General features: G+C 42.1%; 1 protein-coding gene across 10 annotated transcripts in view; it reads right to left on the bottom strand.

Moving 5' to 3' along the window:
* Positions 1-27910, bottom strand: part of LAMA2 (laminin subunit alpha 2) — a 1204230-nt gene that overhangs the window by 353561 nt on the left and 822759 nt on the right. For all 10 annotated transcript variants that reach the window (XM_033936921.1, XM_033936924.1, XM_033936922.1 and 7 more), the window contains 2 exons: positions 23049-23166; positions 1128-1262 (listed from right to left, as the gene is read on the bottom strand). In XM_033936921.1, the coding sequence (XP_033792812.1) occupies positions 1128-1262; positions 23049-23166 (253 nt within the window). The remainder of the gene's footprint in view (positions 1-1127; positions 1263-23048; positions 23167-27910) is intronic.

Here is a 27910-nt window from a genome sequence, read left to right as displayed (position 1 = left end):
AGATCAGGGCAGGCAGGAGATCGGGGCTGAGACAGGGCAGCAGATTGGGGCAGAGAATCAGGGCAGAGAGCAGGGCGGCAGAAGGCAGGGCAGTCGGAAAGGATCTCAGCGACTGGTCCTCAGCAGTTGCTTATTTTGGATCGGCCAGCCCAGTCGGTGTTGCTTTTTTTATTTTAATGAATCGCTTCCTGTCTGCATTTGAATGTCGTTCCCCCTCATTTGCATGTGCGGATCGGAGGATGATTGGGACAGGGGTTAGTGAATCGGGTCGAAGGGAAATCGGGTCGCAAAGGGCTCACAAACCGATTGGTACACGATCGATTTGCTTAGTGAATCTAGCCCTAATTCATGCAAGCACAATGGTTCACACATGCAAGGACTATCAGGAAAGAGAGAGCACTCTGAAAAAGTGCACCCTCTTTGCAAATAGAGTACGCTAATGTTGGCAAAGGGAAAAAAAACACACATTATGTGTGGGTTTTTGGGGTTTTTTTTGCTTGTTTTCATTTCATGGTTTATGATTATAGTTTGTGGTTTACTTAGCTTGATATACCACCGATTGTGAAAAAAACACAGCATAACAGTTTAACTTCAGGAGGTTGACTTCCTTCTACACCTTCTATAATCCGTTTTTGGAGGGGTTTTCCCTCCCTCATAGACTGTTCCTGTATTTTTGATATGGAGGCATTCTGTTTGCACTTTCCCTGTTGCTGTGAATTTGTTCACAATTCTGCTCTGCTCCTTTGCTGTACAAGTCATGTTGTTTCCTGACTAGTGTTTATTGTTTGTATTGACTGCTTTCTCAATAAAAATTATTTGCCAAAACCCCCCCCCCAAATGATAGTAGGAAAGAGATACAGTTTCAGAAAAGTCCTCTTTCCATGTTTAAAAGAAGCCTAGCAGATGGAAAAGCCTTTCCAAAACCACTTCCACAGTGTCCCCAACACCCTACTGCACACTGGCTCATGGCTCACTTTCAGGGAAATAGGATCATTCCTAAAGTGACCTATACTAAATCTCTTAGCCACTTACTAGACAAGGCCAAACCCTCTTTTGCTTCTGAGATTAAGGATCAGATTCTACGTTGCAGTGACAGCCAGCAGTTTAACAGCTTAAAGAGCACTCACCTGACAGACAGAGGTGTCAGGGTCACAGAACCTGCTATGTCCATGGCATTGACACGGAACACAGGTACCCAGGGACGGACCGGGTCTCCTTACAGGGGTTACAACAGGTGAACGATAGAACCCAGGAGAACAAGCCTGCAAGCATAAAGCAGAAATCACTTACTTAATATTGTTGGCTCAGGTCTGCCACCTTCAAGGTCTGTCATAGTTTCTCTAAATTAAAAGTGGGAAATGTATAGTAAGCATTGTAAAAAAAAAACAAAAAAACACCCCACCTATTAGAAAATGTTTAATAAATATACTGATCTTTGGTCACAACTACTAAGTACATTCAAGTATGCATATGTTCCATGACCTGTTATTTCTTTTCCTGTTTGTATGATTTTTTGAAAAATTCAATAAAAAAGTTTTAAAAATGAAATACTGTATACCGATCAGAGAAAACAGGAGATATCTCCTTCCCAATTCAAGGCATTGTTTTATTTTTATGGTTTATAGTTTACATGTTATATTTTTTAAAATGTAAGTGGATATTTATGATTTTTCTACATATACTTCATATTTTAGACTCCTGAGGCAGGCCCTTTTGGACCGCAACACAATCGTGTCGAGTCAGTGTCATATTATCTAATAAAGGAGATCGAGCATCAACCAGTCACCTTCTCGGTTTGTTTTTTTACCTAATAAATATACTGAGGCAGATATTCAGCGCTATTTAGCCAGCCGACAATAGTCCCCGGTCGGCTAAATAGCATATAGTCGGCTATCTGGTGATATTCACCGGGAGATAGACAGTATCTCCTGCTGAATATCTGGTTTAGCGGATTAGCCAGTGACTGGCTATGTAGCGTGACATAATCGGACACCGTCAATATTCAGCAACTAGCCGGCTATGTTTGGTGGTCAAATAAAGCCACCCAAAAGGGGCAGTCTATCTTTGGCCGCTAAAGCTTAGTCAGCTAGATGGTGAATATTGGCACCGCCGGCTATGTCTCAGGTGGCTGAAAATAGACCAGAAATGCAATGCATTTGCCTCATAGGGCGCTGTCATTGAATTTCCAGTATCGCGGCATAATGCGGGAGATCGCCAGTGATCTCCCACAGTCTGAATATCAGGGGACGGTGTCTTAAGGGCATAGTTTTACTTTTGGACACAGTTGCTAGCAATCTAACCTTTGTTCTACAAGTGTGATTACCACAATGTTCTAAAGATCCTCAGGATAAAAGCATGGAGAAGAGCCAATGCATTCAATTTTAAAAGACATCAATATGCAATTGATTGGATTTGAAGGATCCCTTCTAGTGTGCACAAATGAATATCTATGCAAAGTTAAATAAGATGATTATTCAGTAAGAAATTGATTCACTCAAGTTCATAACCTAGGAAACCTTAGGACACAAAATTCTAAAGGCTTGGTTGAATAAAATTAACCGGACCACATAGCAGAAAGCATGATTCGGAGGCACAGCATTTTTTCAGAAAAAAGGAAATAAATTTCCCTTATATGGAATATTCAACTGACCTCTGCTCAGAATTATACATACCACATATAATACATACTAATACATACATACTACATATATGTATATATATGTATATATATATATTATATGTAGTATTATATATATATATATATATATATATATATATATATATATATATAATGCTACATATAATACATACTGAGGGTAATCCCTACCTTCAGATGAATTAGTGCCCGAAAGAGGCAGCATCAAAATTCATATATAGCTTTCAGTAACAGTTAAGCAGGTAGGAGCAGCCCCTACCTGGTTAACCTCCACTCACTGGTTCCACCGCAGATATTCAGTGGCACTTGTTGGTAACCAGAAATTGCTAATGGATATCTCCACAGACTGTCCTTGCACTATCTGATTAGTGACAGGGTGGTCCGAGGCTGAGCAAAAGTGGAGCCAAAAGTGATCTGGGCATTGCTGACATGCAGTGCTGATGCCCAGGTTATGTAAACAGAAGGGCTAATCTGCCCAGCCAGCCATCCAGGTGCTGGTACTGAATAGCAGCTGTACCCAGATCACCTCTAGCATCTGCCAAAGACTCAGATATTTAGATATAACACAATATGGACCAGCACTGAAAATCAGATCACTCTGCAGCAGCCAGCATTTCAAAGCACACTGACCACCAAAAACTGAATATTTTTACCATGTACCGGTAATTTATTGCAGGCATTTGGAGTGGAACTCACTGAAGCCAGTGTAAAGTACATTAAATAACAATGAGCCTGATAGTCAGACCACAGGAGTCAGCCAGGCTGAATCCCACAGTGGGCTCTCAGCTCCGATATTCAATGCTGGGCTATTTCTAGTGACCGGCATTGAATATCTGCTCTATTTTTGGCCACTAAAAACTTAGCCGGCCATGCAAATATTCAGTGCTGGCCAGCTAGGTTTATAGCGGCCAAAGACAGACCAGCTATTTAAGTGGCTTGATTTGGCCGCTCGACATAGCCAGCCAGCGATCTGAATTTCACAGATAGCTGGCTAAATCGAGCAACACAGCCAGCTATCAGCCACTAACCACTAATATTCAACAGCCATCTCGTACTGAATATTTGCGCTTTTTCAGGGCACCGGGGATACCAGTGTAACGTTGTTGCTTCTTCTTTACAAATGTCAGCTGTTCAATGTGGCGCCTTGGCATTTACCCACTCCCCCGAGGCACCATGTTGAACAGTTGAATGTTGCATTTGAGTCATGAAACCCCACGTCAGGAGGATTATAATATTCATGTTGCGCTCACCAATGTTTGTGAATGATTGTAATCAGTCAACATAAGTGTCCAGAGGTTTTTTATGACTATGGTGTTGAAGAATAGAACTGCAAAGTAATACAGCTCATCATAACCTGAGGCTTTTTCTTTCTAAAAGTGGATAGTGGAATTGTTTTGTATTGATTGCTATTGCATATCCTCCCCTACATTAATATAGTAGTGTTTTCTACATTTATGTGTGTGCACGTTCCACCATGGAATTTTATACAATTATCATGGTTTTATAATTACCGTATTTCCCATGTATAGGCCTTGGCCAATATATGGGTTTTGCAGTCCAAACAGTGGGTGCAGCTTCCTTATATGGGGCGGCCTATCTAACGACATTGTAGATAAGCCGCCCTATTAGTAGATCTCCCCTTACCTTTTTTAATAATGTAGGTTCCTTTCTGGCCTCCTGCCTCCTGCAATGTTGCGGCTGCGGTGCAGGGCAGGAGCGATCTTTTCAGTGTCCAGCCATCCCTTGCTGTTTTCTCAATGCCTGTGTCAGTTCCCGTGGTACAAGTCCTGCGAGAACTAACACAGGCATTGAGGAAGCAGTGCGGGGCGGCTGGACGCTGAAAAGATCACTCCTGCCCTGCACTGTGACCGTGACATTGCAGGAGGCAGCTGGCGGAGGTAAGGTATTTACCGGGGGGGGGGGGGGAGATGTATACGGGAGGGAGGAATGTATAGGCCGCCCCCATGTATTTTTAAAAACTCATAGATAAGCCATGGCTTGTAACATGGGGTGGCTTATCTAAGAGTTTTAAAACATGTATAGGCATTTTTTGCAGCCTATACACTGGGGCGGCCTATATGAGGCAAAATATGGTATTTGTATGGCTCGTAACTCTATCCCACTGCACCAAATTCCACCCCTAGGAATGTGCATTTGTGGTTTACATAAAGATGCAGGTGCTCTGGTTAATACATGCATGTGTGCACATCTGCTTAATTTCATAATAGCCATTTTCCACATGGAAAACATGCTTTATGTGTGGTAAATGCTTCATACAATGACCCCTATAGGGAGCACAGTACAGGAGGGAGGAAGACCCCAACTTCCCTGCTACTGATGTGTTTTTCAAAGTTGACAAGCTTGTAGTTGCCACATCCTCTCTGATGAATAATATGCAGTACCAGCACCCAGTGGAAAAATAATTTAAAAACACACATATTAATGGCTACTTTACTGATATCTGCATAACTTACAGGATATGAACGAAAAGAAATGAAAATAAATAACATTTCTTCACATTCAGGACTATTAGATACAAAAAATACTATTTATCTCTCCCTTAGCCATTTTTTCAATTGACAATATAATCTCTGCACAAAACCAGAAGTAAAGGCTGAGCTGCCATATGCAAAAATGAGTCTTTCATCTTCATTCTAGACTTATTATACAAATTTATCAAAGTGTCCAGGGTGCTTACCAGGGCTATTTCTACCACAGGATAATAAGTTACCGCTGGTTCAGTAGCTCAGACATGCAAAAGAATTCCTGTGTGTTAAAATTGTTTCGTCCAAGCTTGTACCCACTGGTATAGTAACGGGAGTGCGGGGGAGGTCCCGCCTGGATGTGGTCTTTGTAAAGGGTACAGGCACCTGTCCTCCTCTCTGCCCCCCTCCTTCCTGACCCCCTCACCGCATGTGTGCACCCCTTCCCTTCCCTCATACCTCTTTCATTTGTCCTGCACAAGCAGCTTTATGAACTTGCTACCCGCGTCGATGTCGCCTCCCTTCTGGGCCCTGCATCTAGGAAGTGATGTCAGAGGGATAGCCAACACAATGTGGGCAGCAAGTCTGTGCTGTTGCTCTCGCCTGGAAAATGAAAAAGGTACAAGGGAAGGGAAGGAAAGGAAATGGCATGGGGGATCAGAAGGAGCGGGGCTGGCAGAGAAGAGGGCGGGAGAGGGGCGCCAATGCCTTGGGTGCCACTTACCCTCGCTATGCCACTGCTTGCACCTATTTTCCAACCCCAAATAAGGTCAGCTGTAGGTAGCACATGAGCCTTTGTTGTGGGAAATCTATCTATTCCAACCCAGGAAGGAGGACCTAGGGTTGGTGCAATCGCAGAATGGAAGTGCAAAACGCAAATCTGACCATGTCTCCCCACTCCTGTCCAATCTTCACTGGCTCCCAGTGATTTCCAGAATCCATTTCAAATGCTTCTGCCTGGCTTTTAAGATAATTCACGGCATCCTTCCTCCCCTAATCCCATTATCCTTTAACTCCTCGAGTCCTGACTCCACCAGACCCGCCCAAAGATATAAACTATCCTTCCCCTCTCTACGCGGTATTCTCTATGCAGGTAAATTGGGAAAATCTCTTCTCTTCAAAATCACAGGTCTCTGGAACGACCTTACTATCCCGTTGCGGAACCTGTGCTCTCTCCAACTATTCCGCAAGCAACTGAAAACTTGGCTCTTCTCTAACATGTAATTCTATTTTCTCCCTTAATCTTCCATTCTATATATAAGCTCATGTAAACCTTTTCCTTTCTCTTCTTATATTTTAAGTTCTTGTAAACCGTGCCGAGCTCCACTTCTGTGGAGAGGATGAGGTATATGAACTTAAGGTTTAGTTTAGTTTAGTGTAGCCCCTCTCATCATCCAACAGTTGATTATTATATTCAGCTGTGCATGCAGCTGGCCCTATTCTATAAACTGCATGCACAAATTTGCATGCTAAGATAGGGCAAACTTCGGGAGTGTTTGCTAAATGGGAAAAGATGGGAATTAGGGTATTTAGGGATGCGCTACAGGGGGGCCAGGTTATTGTCTTTTGCTACACTGCAGGAGAAATACTCTATACCATCTGGGGGCGCTTTACAATACATGCAGCTTCACCATTATATGAGAGCCCAGGGCAGGTTGGCAGTTTCCCCAGAGACCAGGGAATATGTGGACAACTTATTGTTATTGCTGAGTAAGGTTCCTAGACCTATCTCTGTTCTTTACTCTTTATCTCAGGGGCTGGGATAAACCAAACTATTCTTTCAGGACTAAATGGGAGGATGATCTAGGTCAGTGTTCTTCAACCACCGGTCCATGGACCAGTGCCGGTCCACAGAAATTTTTTGCAAGCCCAAAACTGTGTTCTTCAACTGCCGGTCTGCGGCGAAATTGATGCTTTGTTAATAAGATTATATTGTGTGTATATATGAAAAATGAATGGAAAAAATAGTGTTACAATTAGGACTATGGGGGCAGGGTCTGGGATGGAGATTGGGTAGAGATGGGCAGGGTCTGGCCCACGACTTAGCCCAGTGTTCTTCAACCGCCAGTCTGCGGACCGATGCAGGTCCATAAAATAATACTTTTATTTCTGCTGACCCATAGGTGTAAAAAGGTTGAAAAACACAGATCTAGGTCTTAGCTTTACTGAGGACCAATGGGAAACAATTTGTGCAGAGGTGCAGAAGGCTTCTGTGTGCGTCACGGTTCAAGAAAATGCACATAAGATCTTGCCTAGATGGTACTACACGCCTGAACGTTTACATGCTATATATCCTACTGTTCTGAATGAATGCTGGAGATGTGGCAGGGAGGGGGGACACCAAAAACAAGAAAAAAAAAAAAAACCCGCATAATGGAATGTACAAGGTACGGGAATCTTTATTTAAAAAGCTGTACTCACCCTGTGCATTTGCTCAGGAGGAGAATTTCTTGCTTCCGAGTCAAAAATTTTGATGATTTTAACACAACATTGTTTTCCACATTCACTCTCTACATGTGATACATTGGATATCCTGGACCCCTGAGGAAGAAATACTTCTCTGAAACACAGACCGTGTTGGGTCCGTATTCCAAGTATATGAGAGTCATTTTTTTAGAATTACAATTTTGTATGCTTTTTAAATAAAGATTCCTGTACCTTGTACATTCCATTCTGTATATGCAAAGAAGACACCAATTTTTTGTAGGCACCTATATTTTTTTAAATGATTTTTTAACGGCTTTGCCAATTAAGTTAGGAGTCTAACTTAAGGTGCTGTTTATACAATACGCTCCTCTGTGACTCTGGAAAAGTCATCTAACTCTCCATTACCCCTGGTATAAAATAAGTATATGCATGTATTATGTAAACTGTTTTGTAACCACAGAAAGGCAGTATGTCAAGTCCCATCCCCTTTCACTAGGGTTACCATGTCTTTGCATTGCTTCATGATGCAGCAACACCTCAATTCTGTGCAATTCTAATTGCCACATCTCAAAAAGATCTAGTGGAATTAGAAAAGGTACACAGAAGGGTGACATAAATGATCAAAGGGATGGGGCAACTTCCCTATGAGGAAAGGCTAAAGCAGCTAGGGCTCTTCAGTCTAGAAAAGAGACAGCTCAGGGGAGATATGATATTGGTCTATAATATATTGAGTACATGGAGCCAGTAGATGTGAATTTTTTGTTCACTATTTCCAAAAATACTAGAACTAAGGGGCATGCGATGAAGCTACTAAAGTAGTAGATTTAAAACAAGCAGGAGACAACATTTCTTTTCTCAACGTGTAATTAAACTCTGGAATTTGCTGCCAGAGAATGTGGTGAAAGCAATTTGTTTATCAGAGTTAAAAAAAAAAAGGTTTGGATAGCTTCCTAAAAGAAAAGTCATAAGCCATTATTAAGACGGATGTTGGAAAATCCACTGCTTAATCCTAGGATAAGTAGCATAAAATATGTTTTGCTCCTTTGCATCTTGCCTGATACTTGTGACCTGGGTTGGCCACTGTTGGAAACAGGATACTGGGCTTGAGGGCTGTCTCAGTATGACAGCTCTTATGTTCTTAGGGATGATGAGCTTCAGGCCACTACTAACAACTATTCAGATGCCAGCTGTCAGTGCCAGTACCCACGTAGCTAGCTGGATCCTAAATGCCCAGTTAATTATCTTGTTAAAATTCAAGGGGGATTATAACATAAGAAATCTTCAACAGGATGAAGAATGTTTACAATAATCTAAGCTATCTGAGAAAAAAGTATACATTAAATACATGCCCTCTAATTTTGAAAAAAAGAAATGGAATCTAAATATGTAATGGAATTTAAATTAAATCAGGTTGGGCAGACTGGATGGACCATTCGGGTCTTTATCTGCCATCATCTACTATGTTACTATGTTTTCACACCTGATAAAGATAATTTATTTAGAGCAAATCTTCTTTACAATAGTATAATCCAAATATAACTGTTGAAGATCGAGAATTTGAATGGTTGTTAAAGAGCTCATTCTATGTAAAGATTTAAATACTAAACCTATTGTTTTACATTTAATTCACAGCTTCATCAGAATCCAGTGTAGATCTTCAACAGGGTTTTTTTTTTTTTGTATTTTCCCAGATCATAAATCAGTCCAGCTGATGTATTTGGCAATGGTTGCAATCTGTTTTGTGGTTTCAATGAAGTTCCACTACATAAAAAATTGCAATAATTGAACTGAGGTAAAAGAAAAGGTTGAACTACATTGCTAGCACCCACTCTATTCCCAGTTCCTGCCTGACTCCGCCCTCTGTAACGCTCCTTTCCTGCTCACTTGCAACATGGTCGGTTAGAGCTGTTATCCAGCAGCACTGCCTGCTTAAGTGCAAATGAATATCAGTGACCAGCCCATTAACCGTGATTTAAATGGTTTTGAATAATTAGGGAGAATTCATCAACAGGTGCTAACTTCGTTAGTACATGTTAAACACTAAAGAAGTCCATAGGAATATAATGGGCACCTTTTGCGCACACTACTGATTAGCGTGCACTGATGTGGTTAACACCCATGCATGAATTTTCCCCTTAACCTATTGTGACGGGGTGTATAGCCCATCACATAAGAGAGATTCTCCCTCACTAATGCTGCTATTACACCAGTGGACAGCAGAAGGCACTGGTTCAATGAGGTTCATTGAGGCAATTAGACTAACCTCTAGCACAGGGGTAGGGAACTCCGGTCCTCGAGAGCCGTATTCCAATCGGGTTTTCACGATTTCCCCAAAGAATATGCAGGAGATCTATTTGCATGCACTGCTTTCAATGCATATTCATTGGGGAAATCCAGAAAACCCGACTGGAATACGGCTCTCGAGGACCGGAGTTCCCTACTCCTGCGTAGGTGGTGCTAACCCACTAGAACAGGTCCTGCCTGAGACAGAGGGATAGGACTCAGGAGGGAGGAGTATATCTGTTCCAGAATGGAGTCTGAGGACAGAGGTCATCTGGAAGAGGTGCCCCGGTGAGAGCAGAGTCCCCAATGCAAGAAGTCTCTAAGAGAGAGCCTGAGGTAAAGACCCTGGAAGGAGTTTGGACTTCCCTTGCTTGTATGAACGGGAATCATGAGAAGTCAGTTAAGGTAGAACAGGCTGTACTTTGGATATAATAATCCTGTTTAAGAGGTCTAGACTTGTGGTTATGAAACCTGCAAGAGGCTATATGCATTGAGAGTCTGGAAGTTCAGCAGGGAGCCAGACCTGTGTTGGAGAATCCTGCAAGTAGATATGTATTGAAGATTTGAGGACTGTAGAAAGTTTGCCTCTCAAGAGACACTGTTCTTTATTTCTGTGCCAGAGAATTGATGAGCCTCAGTATTTGGTTAATAAAGGTTTTTGTTTCACTTTGTATCATTTGTCTGACTGTGGTTTATGAATTGGGTTACTTGGACAAGTGGCCCCGCCTCTAGCCAGGCCCCATTCCGTCTCCAGTCCCGCTCCTGAAAAGTCTCGTCTTTGTTTTCCAACCTCTGGGTCAAGCCTGGAGGGTCTCCGAGCATGTGCAGATGCGTGTGACATCATCCGCGCATGCTCAGAGGCCCTTCAGATGGGGCCGAGAGGTCGGGGCTGTTATAGGGGAAAACACACTCCAGGGATTCAAGACAAAGTTAGACAAGTTTCTGCTGAACCAGGCTAGACTCAGTTAGGGCACTGGTGTTTGACCTAAGGGCAGCTGCGTGAGCAGACTGCAGGGCACGATGGACCACCGGTCTGACCCAGCAACGGCAATTCTTATGTTCTTAACACCATGACATACCCCCGGGTTTTAGAAAGTCCATCTGGGCACTCAGACAGTCCTCTAAAAAAAGAGGACATGTCTGGGATTTCCCGAACATCTGGTAACCCTATTTATGAAGACCTTTCTCCTACACCATTCACGCACACTATTGCACCTATATTCCTAAGTTTGGCTGAAAATAGGGCATACATTTAGGATCCTAACTTATGAGCATACAGTACATTTAAGAGTTTAGCTTTTTTTCGGTATTGCCCAAAGAAACAGAATGCAGAAACATGAATGCATATCCTTGCATGAAACATTACTTCTCAAGAAGATGCATAGAACAGCCTGCCTTTCAGGACCATAAGGATCGTAGGCCAATTTTTGTGGTTTTGACGACATTTTTATGGTAAAAAGGGCTTGCAGATGCCAAAAAATTGATTTTTTTTGTGAAATATCATTATTTTTTTTTAAAAAAAAATCACACTTCTGGCTTATGGACAGTGTGGCAAGTGAATCTTCTCGTCAATCTGGCAACGACGCTAATGAATGAATGTCGGAACCAGTTTGTTTACATAAAGGCAGTATCCTATGGAATCCGTACATATCAAATTTAGAACTGTAGACTATCCCAAGCAAAATTGATAGGATTTTAAAGTTATGGGACAAATATGTCCCTTGGTCCTGAAAGGGCTACAGGGGGTGGACAGAGAAACTGAGTATTCAAGAAAACACGGGGCAGCACACAGAAGAGTCCTGGTTGTGAAGAAGCAAGTGGCATATCATCGCAAAAATGAAATGAAGTTAGCTAGGCCTCATCTGCCATCATATTCTATCCTTCTATCATATTCTGCCATTATATTCTATCCTTTTTTTTTTAACTTTTTCTTCTTTATTGAATTTTCACATAAGGTCACAAGAATAATCTTGTTCCATGCAACACAGAGAAAGAAACAATTTTTACTAATTATGCAACTACAGTGTTATCCCCTCCTTAAACCACAATATAGGGAGTGTGATAATCAAATAATATTGGAGACATTAAATTAAAAATAAATTCAAAGGAAAAAGCACGGCTACCATCTAATTATAATCCATTCTTAATCAGTCCTTAATGATCTTTTTGACTTTTAGGAATTCCTTCAAGTGGTCTGGAGAAAAAAAAATACGTACTTAATTCCCAAATACCTCACCAGACATTTACAGGGATAAGCTAATAGGAACATAGATGATTTTTAGCTACTGCCAACTGCGATATGAAAACCAGTTCACTGGGATCTGGAATGAGCTCATTTTGTAGAGGCCACCGAGGTGGAAAGAACTTTTGACTCGGTTCCAGGCCAGCTACAACCAATTGAAGATGAATCTGAGCAGGCAATAGAGATGGCAGGATTAGTTTTCTTTTCTGCTAATTCATTGAATCATTCAGTATCCCCTGGATACTTTCATTCGCCTGTAATAAAATGTTTCATGTTGCCTTAAGAAAACTAGTGGCAACAAAATTTAATTTTTTTACAAGCTGTTTAAGCAGGAATGATGTGATCACGTGAGAAAAAAAATTGCACCAACCAACTGAAGTGCAAACAAAAATGTAGGAAGCAGAAACAAAGAACAGGAAATAGAAAAAATATAGGTTCCTATCACAAATATCAATACTTTAAATATTTAGAAGGTGATTTTACTATTTTTTTCACAAGCAAAACACTCATTTAGGCATTTAAAAGGCCTCTTACAAAGGGAAGCTTTTACTAAAATGCGCTTGAATTTGAGCTTAATGCCTGGATTTTATTGCACACTAAACCCAGATTTAACATAGCACTTCTTGGGGGGGAGGGAGTGTTTAATATACAGTAGGACGCCAATTATCTGGACATCCAATTATCAGGATTGCTTCAGCGGTCTCAGTTTATATTTCAGTTTCCTCCTGAGGTTCCAATTCTATCACTCTCCCTCCCACTAGTGTTCCTTTTCCATTGCTGCCACCGCTGCCATCAGCACTCCCCCTTCCCCTGAACCTGGAAGTCTTGGCAGCCATTTTCATCGCTGAAAGAGAATGGACAGGAGTGAGTAGGTCCCCAAATCGAGTCATGACTAATGGCCATATTCTACAAACGGCGACCTAATTGCAGGCGCCTAGCGACACCTAAGTTTGGGATCCGTGCCGAACTGAATTTTTTTAATTAGCTTAACCAGTTGGTATTCAGCTAATCAAAATAAATACTAAGCAATTTAAGAGCTCAGCACCAAACTCTTAGGACACCCAGCAAAGCCTAAGTAGAGGCACCATCCAACGCCTAGGGATGCCTAACAGCGCCTGTGTTAAAAAGTAGGCGTGGTTATTGGAGAGAATAAGCGTGGTTGATTTAGGTGTCATTAGGCGTCCGGCATAGGCACTGCCAAATTAGGCGAGTGAAAAGCTGGCCTAATGAAGCAGCGCCTATGTTTGCGATGCCTATGTCCGCTTAGGCGCTGCTAGGCGTGATTCTATAAATGGTGCTTTTTTTTTTTTGATTGACAACTGCGTCACTCGGCGCCATTTATAGAATCTGGCCCTAAAAGTACAAGTGCACGTAGGAATGTTTCTGTAGAGAAGTGTGTTCAGTGGAAGAGTCTGGGTGGAGTGTGGTCAGAGTCATGATTTGCACTTGTGATTTAGAAAATAACCCCCAAATTCTGTATATGGCACCTAACATTGTGTGCATTCATTGGTGCACCTAGACGATGTACGCGCACAACTCAATAGATCTAGTCAGCGCTGGTAATTAGCAATTCACAGTGATCTCATAATTGGTGCTAATTGGAGTTAATTGAAAGTTACTCTCACAACACAGTAGGCGCATAGCACAAAGTGTTATACATCATGTCCAGTGTGTGAATCTAAAAAGGGGGCATGGCTACAGGCAGATCGTGGGTGTTCTTTTAAGTTATGCTCCAACAACTGGTTTTCCTTGGCCTAAATGGGTGCATCTAAAAATTATAATGCATAACTGGCACTAAAGCGTGATTCTATAAGTCGTACATAGCTTTTATAGAATTGCGCTTAATGCCACACTAGGTGGCGCTGATTTTTTTAGGCATGATATATAGAATCAGGTCCTGAGCGCACATATATGTTCTTTATACATTTAACGATTATACCTGCTCCCAGCAGGAATAAGTATCATCACGCGCAATCCAGACACTAGTTAGGATTTGGCTAATATTTAATAGATAGATTAAAAACTGACAAATCTCCGGGCCAGGACGGAATCCACCCTAGGGTATTGAAAGAACTAAAGGAGGAAATAGCGGAACTACTACAGCAGATTTGTAATCTATCCCTGAAAACAGGCGTGATCCCGGAGGATTGGCAGATAGCTAATGTTACGCCCATCTTTAAGAAAGGATCGAGAGGTGACCCAGGGAACTACAGACCGGTAAGTTTGACTTCGGTTCCGGGGAAGATGGCGGAAGCACTGATAAAAAGACAGTATCGATGAGCATCTAGAAAAGAATAAACTGATGAAAACAAGCCAACATGGCTTCTGCAAGAGAAGATCATGCCTAACAAACTTATTGCACTTCTTTTTTTTTTTTTTTTTTTATATTTATCATTTCAATTTATCATTACACACAATGATAAGGAAATACTGAAATAGAATACAATCAGTTCATGCTGATAAGCAAATAACATAAGGAAATATAGTATCTTACATAGTCCACAATAGGTGGAGGAGAAAAAAAGAAAGAGAATAACAACCCCCAGGAGAGGGGGTACATAAACCAATTTAAGAATTCCAAAATAAAGAGCAGAGTACAGCCTTCCAAACAAATTTAACACCATACAATCCTGTTCAATCTGGGTGCTTAGAGACACCCTTGCCTTCTAGAAAAAAGCCTAATTGGGCAGGTTCAAAAAATACATATTTTGTTTCCTGAAGGGAAACCACACATTTACAAGGAAATCTTAATTGAAAAACTGCTCCTAATGATATCACTTTCATTCGGTATGTTAGAAATTCTTTTCTTCTAGATTGCGTCCATTTTGAGACATCAGGGAACATATATATTCGTCCTCCCAAGTAGGACACTTGTTTCAATTTAAAGTACAATTTCAGCAGCAATTCTTTATCTTGATGAAATACAAAAGAGACTAGTAACGTAGCCCGACCCTCTATTTCAATATCAGATGATTGTAATATATCAGATAAATCCATCTGGTCTTCACCTCTAACTGATTCTCCTTCTTTATTTACATTTTTCTTTAAGTAATAAATTTTTTGTAGTGGTGGAAGATCAGATTCTGATATCTTCAATATAGTTATCATGAAATTCCTAAAAATTTCCCGAGGTGACATAAACTTGGCTATTGGAAAATTTAAAAGTCTCAAGTTCAAACTTTTATGTTGATTCTCCAAATTTTCAATCTTCCTCAGGAAAAGCATTTTATCAGAAACCTGTTTAGTCATCAAATTTTTAGTCTCTGTTGTTATTTTCTCTAAATTCTTTATCTCTGATTGTTGCTGCTGAAGTGATGTCTCCAACAGGTTTATCTTAGAAGTTGAATTTAAAGTAATTGAAACAAAATTAGCACATACCGAATGTAGGTTCTCCAAAGCAGTCCAGATTGAATCAAGTGTGACCGCCCGAGGCTTCACAAGTGGCTTGAGGGGGGAAATAGCCACTAGCTTTTCCTCAGTGACTCCTCCAGGCACCAAATCCTGGGTTCCCTCAACCTCTCCACCACTTGCTGCTCGGGGTTCACTACTCCCTAGCCGCTGCGACTCCCCAACAGGAATCGACGTCGGCGTTGATGTGAAAACTTCCGGGTCAACATCAGGTCTCGGCAGCGTCTCTCCCGCTACATTCGGGGAGCTCCCCCACAGCAACCGGTCTCCCGATGTTCCTCCAGGCATTGGGGGCATGCGTGGCTCTCTCGGGCTCAGCGACAAGTCGCCGTCTAAGCTGAGACTTCCCCTAGACTCAGCAGCAGATCCGCCCGAAATGGTTGGCTGGACTGTAAACGATGGTATTACAGTCTGCCGCATATTGGAGAAAGCAGAGGTAAGTGGAGGAAATCCCCTCTGTTTCCCACGTCTTTTGGGCATTAGATAGCTGTAGTAGTTATATTTATTCAAAAGAAATTGCCCCGTCGACGGAGAGCACTCCAATATGTGCTCTGCTCAAGACGCCATCTTTTATTCTCCACCTTATTGCACTTCTTCGAAGGAATAAACAAACAGATGGACAAAGGGGACCTCATAGACATCGTATACTTAGATTTCCAAAAAGCCTTCGACAAGGTACCCTATGAATGCCTACTACGGAAACTGAAGGTGGAAGGAGAAGTACACAGATGGATCAAAAATTGGTTGGCGGGTAGAAAGCAAAGGGTAGGAGTGAAGGGCCACTACTCGGACTGGAGGAGGGTCACGAGTGGTGTTCCGCAGGGGTCGGTATTCGGACCGCTGCTGTTCAATGTATTTATAAATGATCTAGAAATAAGGACGAAGTGCGAAGTAATAAAATTTGCAGACGACACCAAATTATTTAGTGGAGTTGGGACTAAAGAGGACTGTGAGGATTTACAAAGGGGCCTCAACAAATTAGAAGAGTGGGCGATGAGATGGCAGATGAAGTTTAATGTAGAGAAATGTAAAGTCTTGCATGTAGGAAACAATAACCCAAAGTACAGCTACACGATGGGAGGGCTGGTAATGGGTGAAAGTACCCTAGAAAGGACTTGGGGGTAATAGTGGACAAGACAATGAAGCCATCGACACAGTGCGCAGCGGCCTATAAGAAGGCGAATAGAATGCTAGGTTTATCAAGAAAGGTATTACAACCAGAACGAAAGAAGTTATCCTGCCGTTGTATCGGGCGATGGTGTGCCCGCATCTAGAGTACTGCATCCAATATTGGTCGCCTTACCTTAAGAAGGGTATGGCAATACCCGAGAGGGTCTAGAAAAGAGCAACACGATTGATAAAAGGTATGGAAAACCTTTCATATGCTGAAAGATTGGAGAAACTGGGGCTCTTTTCCCTGGAGAAGCAGAGACTTAGAGGGGACATGATAGAGACTTACAAGATCATGAAGGGCACAGAGAAAGTGGAGAGGGACAGATTCTTCAAACTTTCAAAAACTACAAGAACGAGAGGGCATTTGGAAAAATTAAGAGGGGACAGATTTAGAACCAATGCTAGGAAGTTCTTCTTCACCAAAAGGGTGGTGGACACCTGGAATGCGCTTCCAGAGGGTGTGATAGGACAGAGTACGGTATTGGGGTTCAAGAAGGGATTAGATGATTTCCTGAAGGAAAAAGGGATAGAAGGGTATAGATAGAGGATTACTCTACAGGTCCTGGACCTGATGGGCCGCCACGTGAGTGGATTGCTGGGCATGATGGACCTCTGGTCTGACCCAGCAGAGGCACTGCTAATGTTCTTATGTTAATAGTGGCACAAAGACCTATGCCCTATAGTAATGGGAGTTGACTGGATGACACATATTACACCAATTCTGAAGCAATTACATTTGTTATAAGTTGTATTTTGGGTGCAACATAAAGTTGTTTCTGTGGTCCATCAGACTATTTACCATCAAATACCATGGTACTTTCGACAAGTTGTGGCACTCTAAGCCTAATAGATCTTTACAACCTGAAAATAATAAAAAAAAAAAAACTATTAATTCCAATAGCATGGGGAAATTATGCAGATACTAGAGCGATGACTTTCTGTATTACTGATGTTATAGAATGCTCTGGTGGGTCAATTGCAACTGTGTGAAAACCGGTTTCAATTTAAGAAACAGTTAAAACACTCAGTTTCTTACTGAACTTTTGTGATGTATTAATTGGCATTTGAAGAAAATAATCTGCTTAACCATGTTTGCTATTGTATTCTTGTGATTTATCAGTTGACATTTGCAGAGAAGAAATTGTTTAATTATGTAGATTTTATGATATGGTTTGTTTTTATCTTATATATGTTTTAATTGATGTAAACCGTTTAGTTTTTTTTGTAAACGGTAGAAAAGATTTAAATAAATTATAAAATAGGCAACCTCCTGCCTTTTTAACCTAGGACCCTGCTATTAAATTGCCCTCCCACAGGCTTTCTCTACCCAGAGGTTTACAGGCTCAGTGGGCTTCCAGTTGCCTGAGATATTTGTGTATAACAGTTGGCACAGAGCATTCTTTGCAGCTACTGTTAAAAGATATTATGCATAGGGTTCCCAGGGGTGGGAATTGATTTACTGCCTTCCTGTGGTTACAATCAAAGCAGTTTGCATATTATATACATGTAGGGGCAAAACCCCTGCACTGAGCTGCCATACAGTGCAACAACCTGCATTGATTTCGCAGACTATACTTTATTGCAGAGAGAACTGTGGCCTATCTTTGCCTTAGCAAATAGAGCTGATGGCCGTGATGCAGCATGTGACTGGTGTTGCATCATGAATGCCTTGCCTGGGAATGTAATGACCGCAGAATGGTCTTCACGCCACTAGCAAGCCAGACTGCCTTCAAGTTCCTCCAGCACTAGGGAAACAAAATAACCAAGCTACTAACAAAGCCAGGTAATATTCAAGTTCCTTAGGAAAGGTTTGAAGAAGTGGTAGACAAGAGGTAGAGACAACAAGTTTTCAGCTACAAAGGAAGCATCCCCCAAAAAGCATGAGGGGTATAAATAAGGTGACCATACGTCCCGTTTTCAACGGAACTGTCCCGTTATGGGACTGACTGTCCCGTTGTCCGGATCCACCGCTTCGGGATGCCAAAATGTCCCGTTTTCAGGGACAGCGTCCCAAGCTGTGCGCGGGGACAACGGACCGGCAATCGCTTCCCCTCCCTCCCTGCCTCTTTCTTGGGCATCCCGGGGTTTGTAATTTCTCCACAAATCTAGGGGTGGAAATGATGAGCATCGTAACCACGACTACCGAAGTGCAGTGTGCGTGGCTCCAAACTGGCCATTACTCTCTAGAACTGACAGTCCCCTCAGCTAAAGCGTGGCTTCTTGGCTGCCTGAATGGAACTTATCCTCAGCCGCGCGACCACTAGAGCTCCTGCTCACGCCGCAGCTGTTCTTGTTGTTAGAAGGATGAGTAAGTGGCTCGTGCTAGCAGATGCTGATGAAAAGTTCTAGCCCAACAACGGCGGTCGCTGCTGGGAATTAGCAGGTGGTGTAGCCAGAACTTTTCATCAGCATCTGCACTTCACTGTACAGCATCTGTAGTCCACTTCAGTTGGAATGGCAAGGTGATGATGATGTGCCCAAACTAAGTGAACCCGCTTTCGGATGTGCAGAGTTTGGCATCAGTGGACATGGGAAGGAGGCACTGGGGGCACTAAGGACACAGAATGGAGGCACTGGGGGACTAAGGACACAGGATGGAGGCACTGGGGGCACTAAGGACACAGGATACCTAACGTGACCATTTATTATTTTTTTTTCATCAAAAGGGACATCTATTAATTGTCAGTCCCGCCCCAATCTCTCCCTAACCCCGCTCACCAATCCCACATAGGAAGGAAGGAAGGAGGGAAGGAATAGAAAGGGACAATTCTTGGGCCTGAGTGCAGAAAGAAAGAAATGAAAGAAAGGATGCACAGTCAGAAGGAAATGCAACCAGAGACTCATGAAATCATCAGACAGCAAAGGTAGGAAAATGATTTTATTTTCAATTTAGTGATAAAAATGTGTCAGTTTTGAGAATTTATATCTGCTGTCTATATTTTGCACTATATTTGTCTATTTTTCTATAGTTACTAAGGTGACATTGCATATTTTAAAGTCAACTGCCTTTGAACCCCCCCCCAAATATAAATGATAATTAACATTTTCTCTTCATATAGTGTGCATTGTAATTTTTTTTAAATTTTATGGTTACCATTATGAATTAATAAGATATTATGTGTACATGAAAAATGAAAGGAAGAAATTGGGGGAGGAGAGGGTGGGATTGGTGGACGGGGTTAGGGCGAGATTGGGGCGGGACTGACAATTAATAGATGTCCCCTTTTGATGAAAAAAATAAATGGTCACGTTAGGTATAAAGGAAGCATCCTCCAAAAAGTGTGAGGATAGATCTCTGTCTGGTCCCTAGAAGTCTGACCTGAACTGCAAAGAACCCTGGTTCCAGTTTCTGCCTCAGCAGATTGTGACACTGTCTGGCTACTTTACCTAACCCTGCTCTGCACTGCATCTTCAAAGTTCCTCTGTCTGCTTTCTCAGAAAAACTTCTCACTAACAGGTTGTATACAGCTCTTTCATACTTAGTAGGGGAATCGCAGAGGCACATTTTACTCTGCTCAGTACATCAGTCTCATATTCCCATTATACATTACTGTTAGAGCCACTTCATACTGTCACATGCTTTAAAATTAATTGCACTTATTTTTATATTTGGCCTGTTTATTGCTTTTCAGTCTCTTCAGGGGTTTAGAGCTTGGATCCAATTAGAGGAACCTAGTTTGTTCCTCTTACACTGTTCTCCCGTGGGAGGCAGAACCATCTGTGGATACCCCTAAACTAAGCCTATCTGACCCACATACAGGGACTTATTTTGTACCTGGGACAATGGAGGGTTAAGTGGCTTTCCCAGAGTCACAAAGAACTGCAGTGGGAATTGAACCCAGTTCCCCAGGGTCTCAGGCCACTACTACTAATCACTAAGGATCGGATTGGCTACAATGGGCTTAAATGGCAGCTCCATAGTTGGGAAGTAGGATGGATGATGGGCAGACCTCTGCAGTCTGCGCACCAGGGAGAGACAGTGTTAAATCATGAAGTAGAGCCTGAGCAGAGTGCCACTTTCAACTGCAGTCTAGTGGCGCTAGAAAAGGTTCAAAGAAGAGTGACCAAGATGATAAAGGGGATGGATCTCATATGAGGAAAGACTAAAATGGTTAAGGCTCTTCAGCTTGGAAAAGAGAAGGCTGAGAGGAGATATGATTGAAGTCTACAAAATCCTGAGTGGAGTAGAATGGGTACAAGTGGATTGATTTTTCACTCCATCAAAATTTACAAAGACTAGGGGACACTTGATGAAATTATAGGGAAATACTTTTAAAACAAATAGGAGGAATTTTTTTTTTTTTACTCAGAGAATAGTTAAACTCTGGAATGCATTGCCAGAGGTTGTGGTAAGAGTGGATAGTGTAGCTGGTTTTAAGAAAGGTTTGGACAAGTTCCTGGAGGAAAAGTCCATAGTCTGTTATTGAGAAAGACATGGGGGAAGCCACTGCTTGCCCTGGATTGGTAGCATGGAATATTGCTATTCCTTGGGTTTTGGCCAGGTACTAGTGACCTGGATTGGCCAGCATGAGAATGGGCTACTGGGCTTGATGGACCATTGGTCTGACCCAGTAAGGCTATTCTTATGTTCTTATGTTGGGCAGACTGGATAGATTGTGCAGGTCTTTATCTGCTAACATTTATCAAATTTCTCATAAAATTCATTATTCTATCTATTTATACACTGCTTATATATCATAAGGGGATCCTGAGCGGTTTACTTTAAATAGAGATTAGGTATGCTATGTATTTTCCCTACCTGTCCCAGTGGGCTCACAGGCTAACTATGGTTAGGGTTACCATATTTTTCTTCGGGAAACCCCGGACACATGACCACACCTTGTTCCACCTCCAGCCCCACCCAGTTCTGCCCCAGTCCCACCCAGTTCTGTCTACAGCCCCCGTCCTATTCTGCTTCCGAACAAGCTTCAGCCACGGATGTGTATGACATCATCCGGGCATGCTCAGAGGCTCTCCAGATATGGCCAGAGCTCATCGGGGCTTTCCAAAACCTGGATCAATGTCAGGTTTTGGGAAGTCTGTCCAGGAGCCCGGACAGTCCTCTAAAAAGAATACATGCCTGGGTTTTTCCGGATGTCCAGTAAGCCTAATTATGGTACCTGGGTCAATGGAGAGTTAAATGAATTGCACAGGATCACAAGGAGCAGCACTGGGATCAAACCTGTAATCTCAGAGTACTTAGGCTGCAGCTGTAAGCACTAGGCCACTCTTCCAAATGCATCAGTCTTAGATCATCTAATCGTAAATTGCTGACGGTACCCTCCCCTTATATAACAGGAACCAAAAGGCATGACATTTTCTCAGCTGTAGCCCCTCAACTTTGGAATACCCTACCAGCTCTTGTTAGAGAAGAAACTCATCTCGAACGTTTCAAAACCCTACTCAAGAGTCATTTATTTAAAGAAGCTTTTAACATTTGATTTAAATTTTACAGTATCCTTTTTAACTCCCTTAAGGAATTAAGCAGCAACGAGCCCTTTCCTATTGCTTTTTTCCTTATTTGTCTTTCGTTCCTATCCAATTTGTATTTCTAACCCTATTTCCTTTTGTCTCCCATCTGTCTTTCTCATTTATCCCTTTTTAATATGCCAATTATTAGTTGATGTTTCTTTGTAATTTGTTTATTTGGGGGGGGTTTGATAAGTATTAATGCTATTGTTAATGGCATTTTTATTATGTTTATGCTCTTTTTATATATATATTGTAAACTCGCTTAGAAATTAGATAAGCGATTAAATCAAATTTTAATAAAACCTTGAAACCTTAGTCATATTTATGTGTACAATTATACTTGCTTGAAGTAGATGTAAATTTGTTTATCTCTATTCCCAGGGCTAACTTTATAAAAACTCATAATTACAATTGAAATCGTTTACCTGTTGATCAATTTCTTTGGCTTCAGCTATTCTGTGCCTCATTGGAAGATTTTAAATTGAGAGCAGTGGATCTAAGGAATCCATTTGTTGAAAGTAGATTTCCTAGATGTGTGCTTAAGCAGAGAGAGCACATTATGCTCAATAACGAGGGGCAGACAAAAATGTTTGTTTGGTTTTGTCCTTTTTTTTACATTCTGAAACAAATGCATCAAGAGTGCACACGCTTTGCAAAGGAGTGTACACCACGTGCCAATAACATGCATTATTTGAGAGCTCACTCTTTTGCCAACAGAGCATGCCTAGATCTCTAGCTTAGTTGGTTTGTTCAAAGAAGTCTTGTAGTCATGGAATATAGTTAAATCTTGATTTTCTTAATAAAGATGATCTAGAACATGTATACTGATCTAGAACGTGTATACTCTCATTACAAAATGCAATCAGTACAAAATGTCAGCTACTGGATGAAGCAGTTACTGTACCTCACATGACAAGCCGGAATAAGACAGGGGGCATTCACATTTCTCAATCAAGTAAGCACGGGGACTCATGGCGGACACTGTTCCTTCTTCAGCAACTTCCATGGAGATTTCAGAGATCCTGCAAACATTGGGGGGAGATAAAAGGATCATTTTACTGCTTTTGCACTGTCCCACATTGAACATGCAAATTAGGGTGCACAAGTAGCTTCTCTTTTTTGTCAAGTCTTTCTCAGCACTCTTCACCAGTCGGGTACTTTGAAATGACAAATCACAGGATCAGATCACTTTACTTTAAAGCCTCAGGTTTCCACAATCTTCATGAATTATCAAAACCCCTGAATTGCACTCCAGAACTCATGTTTGCATCTTGCCACTGCTGCTCCTTTCTCATTGTCTCCACGCCTTCAGTGCAGCAGCTAACAAGGGAAACTTCAGAAATTTAAACCATCATTCATGCCCTTCAATCTGCCATTTAGCAGGTATAGTTTCAGTCCAAGTACATGCTTTGTTATGCTATCTAAAAAGCTTATTTACTTACAACTTTACCTTCCTGCCCCCTCCCCCCCACAAAAAAAAAATGCTTATGCTGTTAAGCAAAAGTATTTCTCTTTTACCCTATGCTTGGGTCTTCTTTTCCTTCAGTAGGGCCCAGTGCCCCTCATTCCCTCCTCATTCCTCTCTGTCTCCATCCCTCTACAATTATTTTAGGGATCTTTATTTCTTATCCTTACTCTTTCCTGTAGACTGAAACCAAAATCTGCTACACTGCATATACCCCTCCCCTACACTCACATATCCCAAGGCCAGGTGTTCTATATAGGAATGAATGTCTTGAAGTGTTATTGGCGTCATGGTCCCAAGTAGGAAGATATTTGTCAGCAGTTTGTCCAGGTTTTAGAAGGCCCTGAGCCCGGGACCATGTCTGGAGGGCCCTGCGCATGTGCTGATGTTGACATGACATCACACGCAAGCACGCTCAAATGTGATGTTATCATGTCGACATCCACGCATATGCAGATGCCCTCAGATGTGGGCCAGAGCTTGGGGAAAGCGAAATGAGGTTTGTGTGGGGGCAGGGCTGAAGGAAGAATGGGGCAGGTTGGGCAGAAAAGGGTGTGGCCAGGGACAGAACTGGGTGGGGCAGGGCCATGTGTCCTCTTTTTTAAAGAGGAAATCTTGTAACCCAAAGCTATCCCCTCTCCCTAACCCAAAATGCAGCACACCATCCTGGACCGCCCCCTCAAAGTATACCGCCCCCTCCTGGACCTCCTAAAATGCAGCATCCCATCCCAGCCACCTTCTCACCAAGAACAATGCCCCCTCCTTTGAAGTTCTAGAATTTTTCTCAAATACAGTATGCAGGAGAAACCTGAGGGATTTTCCTAGTAGATTTGGCAGAAACTCAAAAAAATTAATTTGCATAATTTGAATTCAACTTTGACTTGTTCATACATGGATGGTAATATTTACTATTAAAGGACTGACAAGGAGCAGAGGGGATTAATCTTTTTGGTGGGACCTAGGAAAACGCCTTGGGCTGCTCTTCATCATATAAATATTGTTTTAAACTTCCACAAACAGTCCGGTAAGGTTTAGAATGTGGATAAAATGGGCAGAGTAGGAAAAAGAGGATACACGACTCCACTTACCCACTTTTCCTGCCAACCGGAGACCAATACAGAGGGAGTGAAAGAAAAGACTCATCTCTGGGGGCGGTAATGTTTCCATTACCACCCTACCCCCTTTCATTTCTTGCAAAACTGTCTTACCGTGACACAATTCTGCCTGGAAGCCACTGAATTAGTATAACTGAAGAGAGCTTCTCTAAAACATTTGAGCCGTAGGTATGTGCCAGGTTCGCCTGTGCTTTAATCTTGCTTGACACGGAGCTAATACTGCTTGCATGTTCTAGAACCGTGATCCCTTTTCAGATTCACACACTAGAATTGGCGCATAGAACTGTATAGAATATGCCTACCATGTTGCGAGTGTAACTTTCTATTAGTGTTAATTAGCATCAATTACAAGGTGCTGCCAATTATCAACGCCAATTAGGCTTATTAAACCGTTAAACTGTGCACCTCAATTTGTCTGTACAATGTAAGACACCATATACAGAATTTGGGGATCAGTGCATAAATGTGCATTTTTCCTGTATTTCAGAACAGGCTGATTCTGTTCTAAAATACTGGTGAGGCTCGAGACGCCCTGACCTGCACACCTCAATTCCTACTTCTAAAATGCAGCTGCCCATCTATTAAATTAAATATCCGGCCAGCGTTTAGATTTAAACACTGACCGCTGCTGCTGATAACTGCCCCATTATATATGCAGTACGGCACAAAATTTATAGCATTTTTTTCCTCCTCAGTTCGGAAGGCGCAGTCATACAGTTGTAACAACTTGAATTACTTCCATCCCTCGAGATGTTCCTGTGGATTCGGTTACCTGAGTTTTTGATATATGAGCAGCCTGAAAAATAAAACACTGGATGGTGTTTTAGTAGAAGACAGTAGCAAGGATCCTAAGCGTGTTTTTTTTTTTTTTTTCATTTTCTACAGCCTTACATGATGTGTTTTTCAGAGTAAACACAGTTAATAACAGATGATACTTAATGAATACTTTCCCTAAATGTTAGAATCAAGGAAATAGATTCCACACTGCAGACTATTTACAACTGAAGAGCTCAATTTCCATGATAAGAGCGCATGACACTGCTCAGCCACTGGCTATTTATATGAGTGGTACTCTACTGTGGCATGATGTGCACCTAATAGGAGGCAGCCAAGTCGCTTCCCAATCACTGTGTGTGCTTTGGAAATAATTAAAAATATTAGAACCGGGCTCCTAGATAGGAACCATGCAGCAAAAAAAAAATAAATTTAATCTAGCAGTAGCCAGGAAGGATTATTTTAAAGCACAACCTAGCACTCTGAGGTCAAGAGAAAACTAACATGCTACGTGTTATGGCCTGATGTAACTGACTTGATAATATACCACTTTATTTTACAGTGGTGTCCATAAAAATATTAAATGCCCCCCACACAAAGAAAGCTATTCTAAATATGGAGGAAATATTCAGCTGTAATTGATCGTTTTTTATGTGGGGTGGGGAAAGCTAGTTTCTAATCGCTTGATTGGAGCTATTCTTTATCTATTCCTAAGCAAAAAGACTAATTCTGGAAACTATTTCAATATCCTCGTATTGTAATATCATTTCTGTCTGTAGCATCTCTCTGCTTACGGGCTGCAGTCCTTGAATGCATTTAAATCATTCCTCCATCATCCCTCACTCACTCCAGACACCCAGCAGAACTGACACATCCTCTGTTGTCTTTGCTCTGCTGAATTTTTACAGAACACGTTATCTGCTCTTATATTTCACTGTGTTAACTGATGTCATGTAAAACAAATAGCACTTATCATTTTTACTTGCGGTGTTTTTGTTATTAATGCATTCCTCATTATTTGACAGTTTAACACTGACAGGGAAAAATATTCAGCAGTATCCAGGTCATGTATAAAATAAGCCCCTGCTCAGTGAAAGAAAACCTGTTTTCATGAGTTTGTCTGGGTTGCTTTGGATGACTTTTGTATTCTGAAGTTTTAACACCCACTGTTATTCACAAGTAAATCAAGGCTTTTGGTCTCTCATAACTTGGTGTGTGTGTGTTGGGGGAGGGGGTGTCTAAAATGTGTTAGGTCACAATACTATGCCAAGCCTATTCACAAAGGCACAAAGGTGGAATATGTAATCACAAACTAACCCCTCCCCTTTTTACAAAACTGTAGTGTGTTTTTGAGCCACGGTGGTAACAGCTCAGATGCTCACAGAATTCTGAGCATCAGAGCTGTTACCACCACGGCTGGAGCTAAAAAATGCTCTACAGTTTTGTAAAAGGGGGATAAAATAGAAATACATAGATAAAAGTTAAATTGAACCACCAAGAAGCTGGACTCTGCATACGATGCAACACCACAGAAACAGTGATACATGTCCCCTAAAGCAAAAAAATAAATAAATAGAAAAATTTTTCTACCTTACTCTCTTCCTTTCATCCACTGTCTGCCCTCTCTGTGCTCCTTCTATATGACATCTTCTCTCCTTCTATGCCCATTCCAGAAACTGTATGCCTCCCTTCCATCTCTCCTTTCACCCTCATTGGTTTGGCATCCATCTTCTTCCCTTCCCTCCTCCAATGGTCTGGCATCTTTCTCCTCTCCTTTCCTTCCTTTCCTTGTCCCACACCCCCATAGTCTGGCATTTCACTCTCTCTTCTCCCTTCCCCCACTTCCATCAGCATCTGCCCCCTTTCTTTCCCTCCAACCCAATTCTATCTAGTATCCTTGCCCTTTATGTCTCTCTCCCCTTTCCCTGCACACCAATTCCATCAGCATCTGCCTCCTTTCTCTCCCTCTATCACCCTTCCATACCACCCTGCCCTCTTTCTCTCCCTCCACCATCCTTCCATACTCCTTTCTCTCTCCCTCCAAACCAATGCCATGCAGGAAGGTCCTGCTATGGCTGCAATTGCTGGCTCTGCTCAGGAAGAAGTAAGTGAGGTTGGAGGGGGTGGACTGGCAGACACTGGGAGTTGCAACGAAGTCCCATGATGACTGCGGCTGCCGGTCCACCACCTCCAATGTCACTTACTTCTTCCGGAGCAGAGCGGCAGACGTAGTCATCGTGGGATCTTCCTGCACCTCAGCGCGGCTGTTTACTCTGCTCTGGAACAAGTACATCGGAGGGGGGCGGGGTGGACCAGCAACCGCACTGAGGTGCAGGTCCCGTGGCATAGTACGGCGGGAAGTTCCGGACCTGGCTGGCTGTGCACCCCCCACCCTTGGTACGCCACTTTGGG

Source organism: Geotrypetes seraphini, chromosome 3 (genome assembly GCF_902459505.1).
Source record: "Geotrypetes seraphini chromosome 3, aGeoSer1.1, whole genome shotgun sequence".
NCBI classification, from domain to species: domain Eukaryota; kingdom Metazoa; phylum Chordata; class Amphibia; order Gymnophiona; family Dermophiidae; genus Geotrypetes; species Geotrypetes seraphini.
Note: the sequence above shows the minus strand (reverse complement) of the source record. Positions and strands in the feature narration are given on the sequence as shown.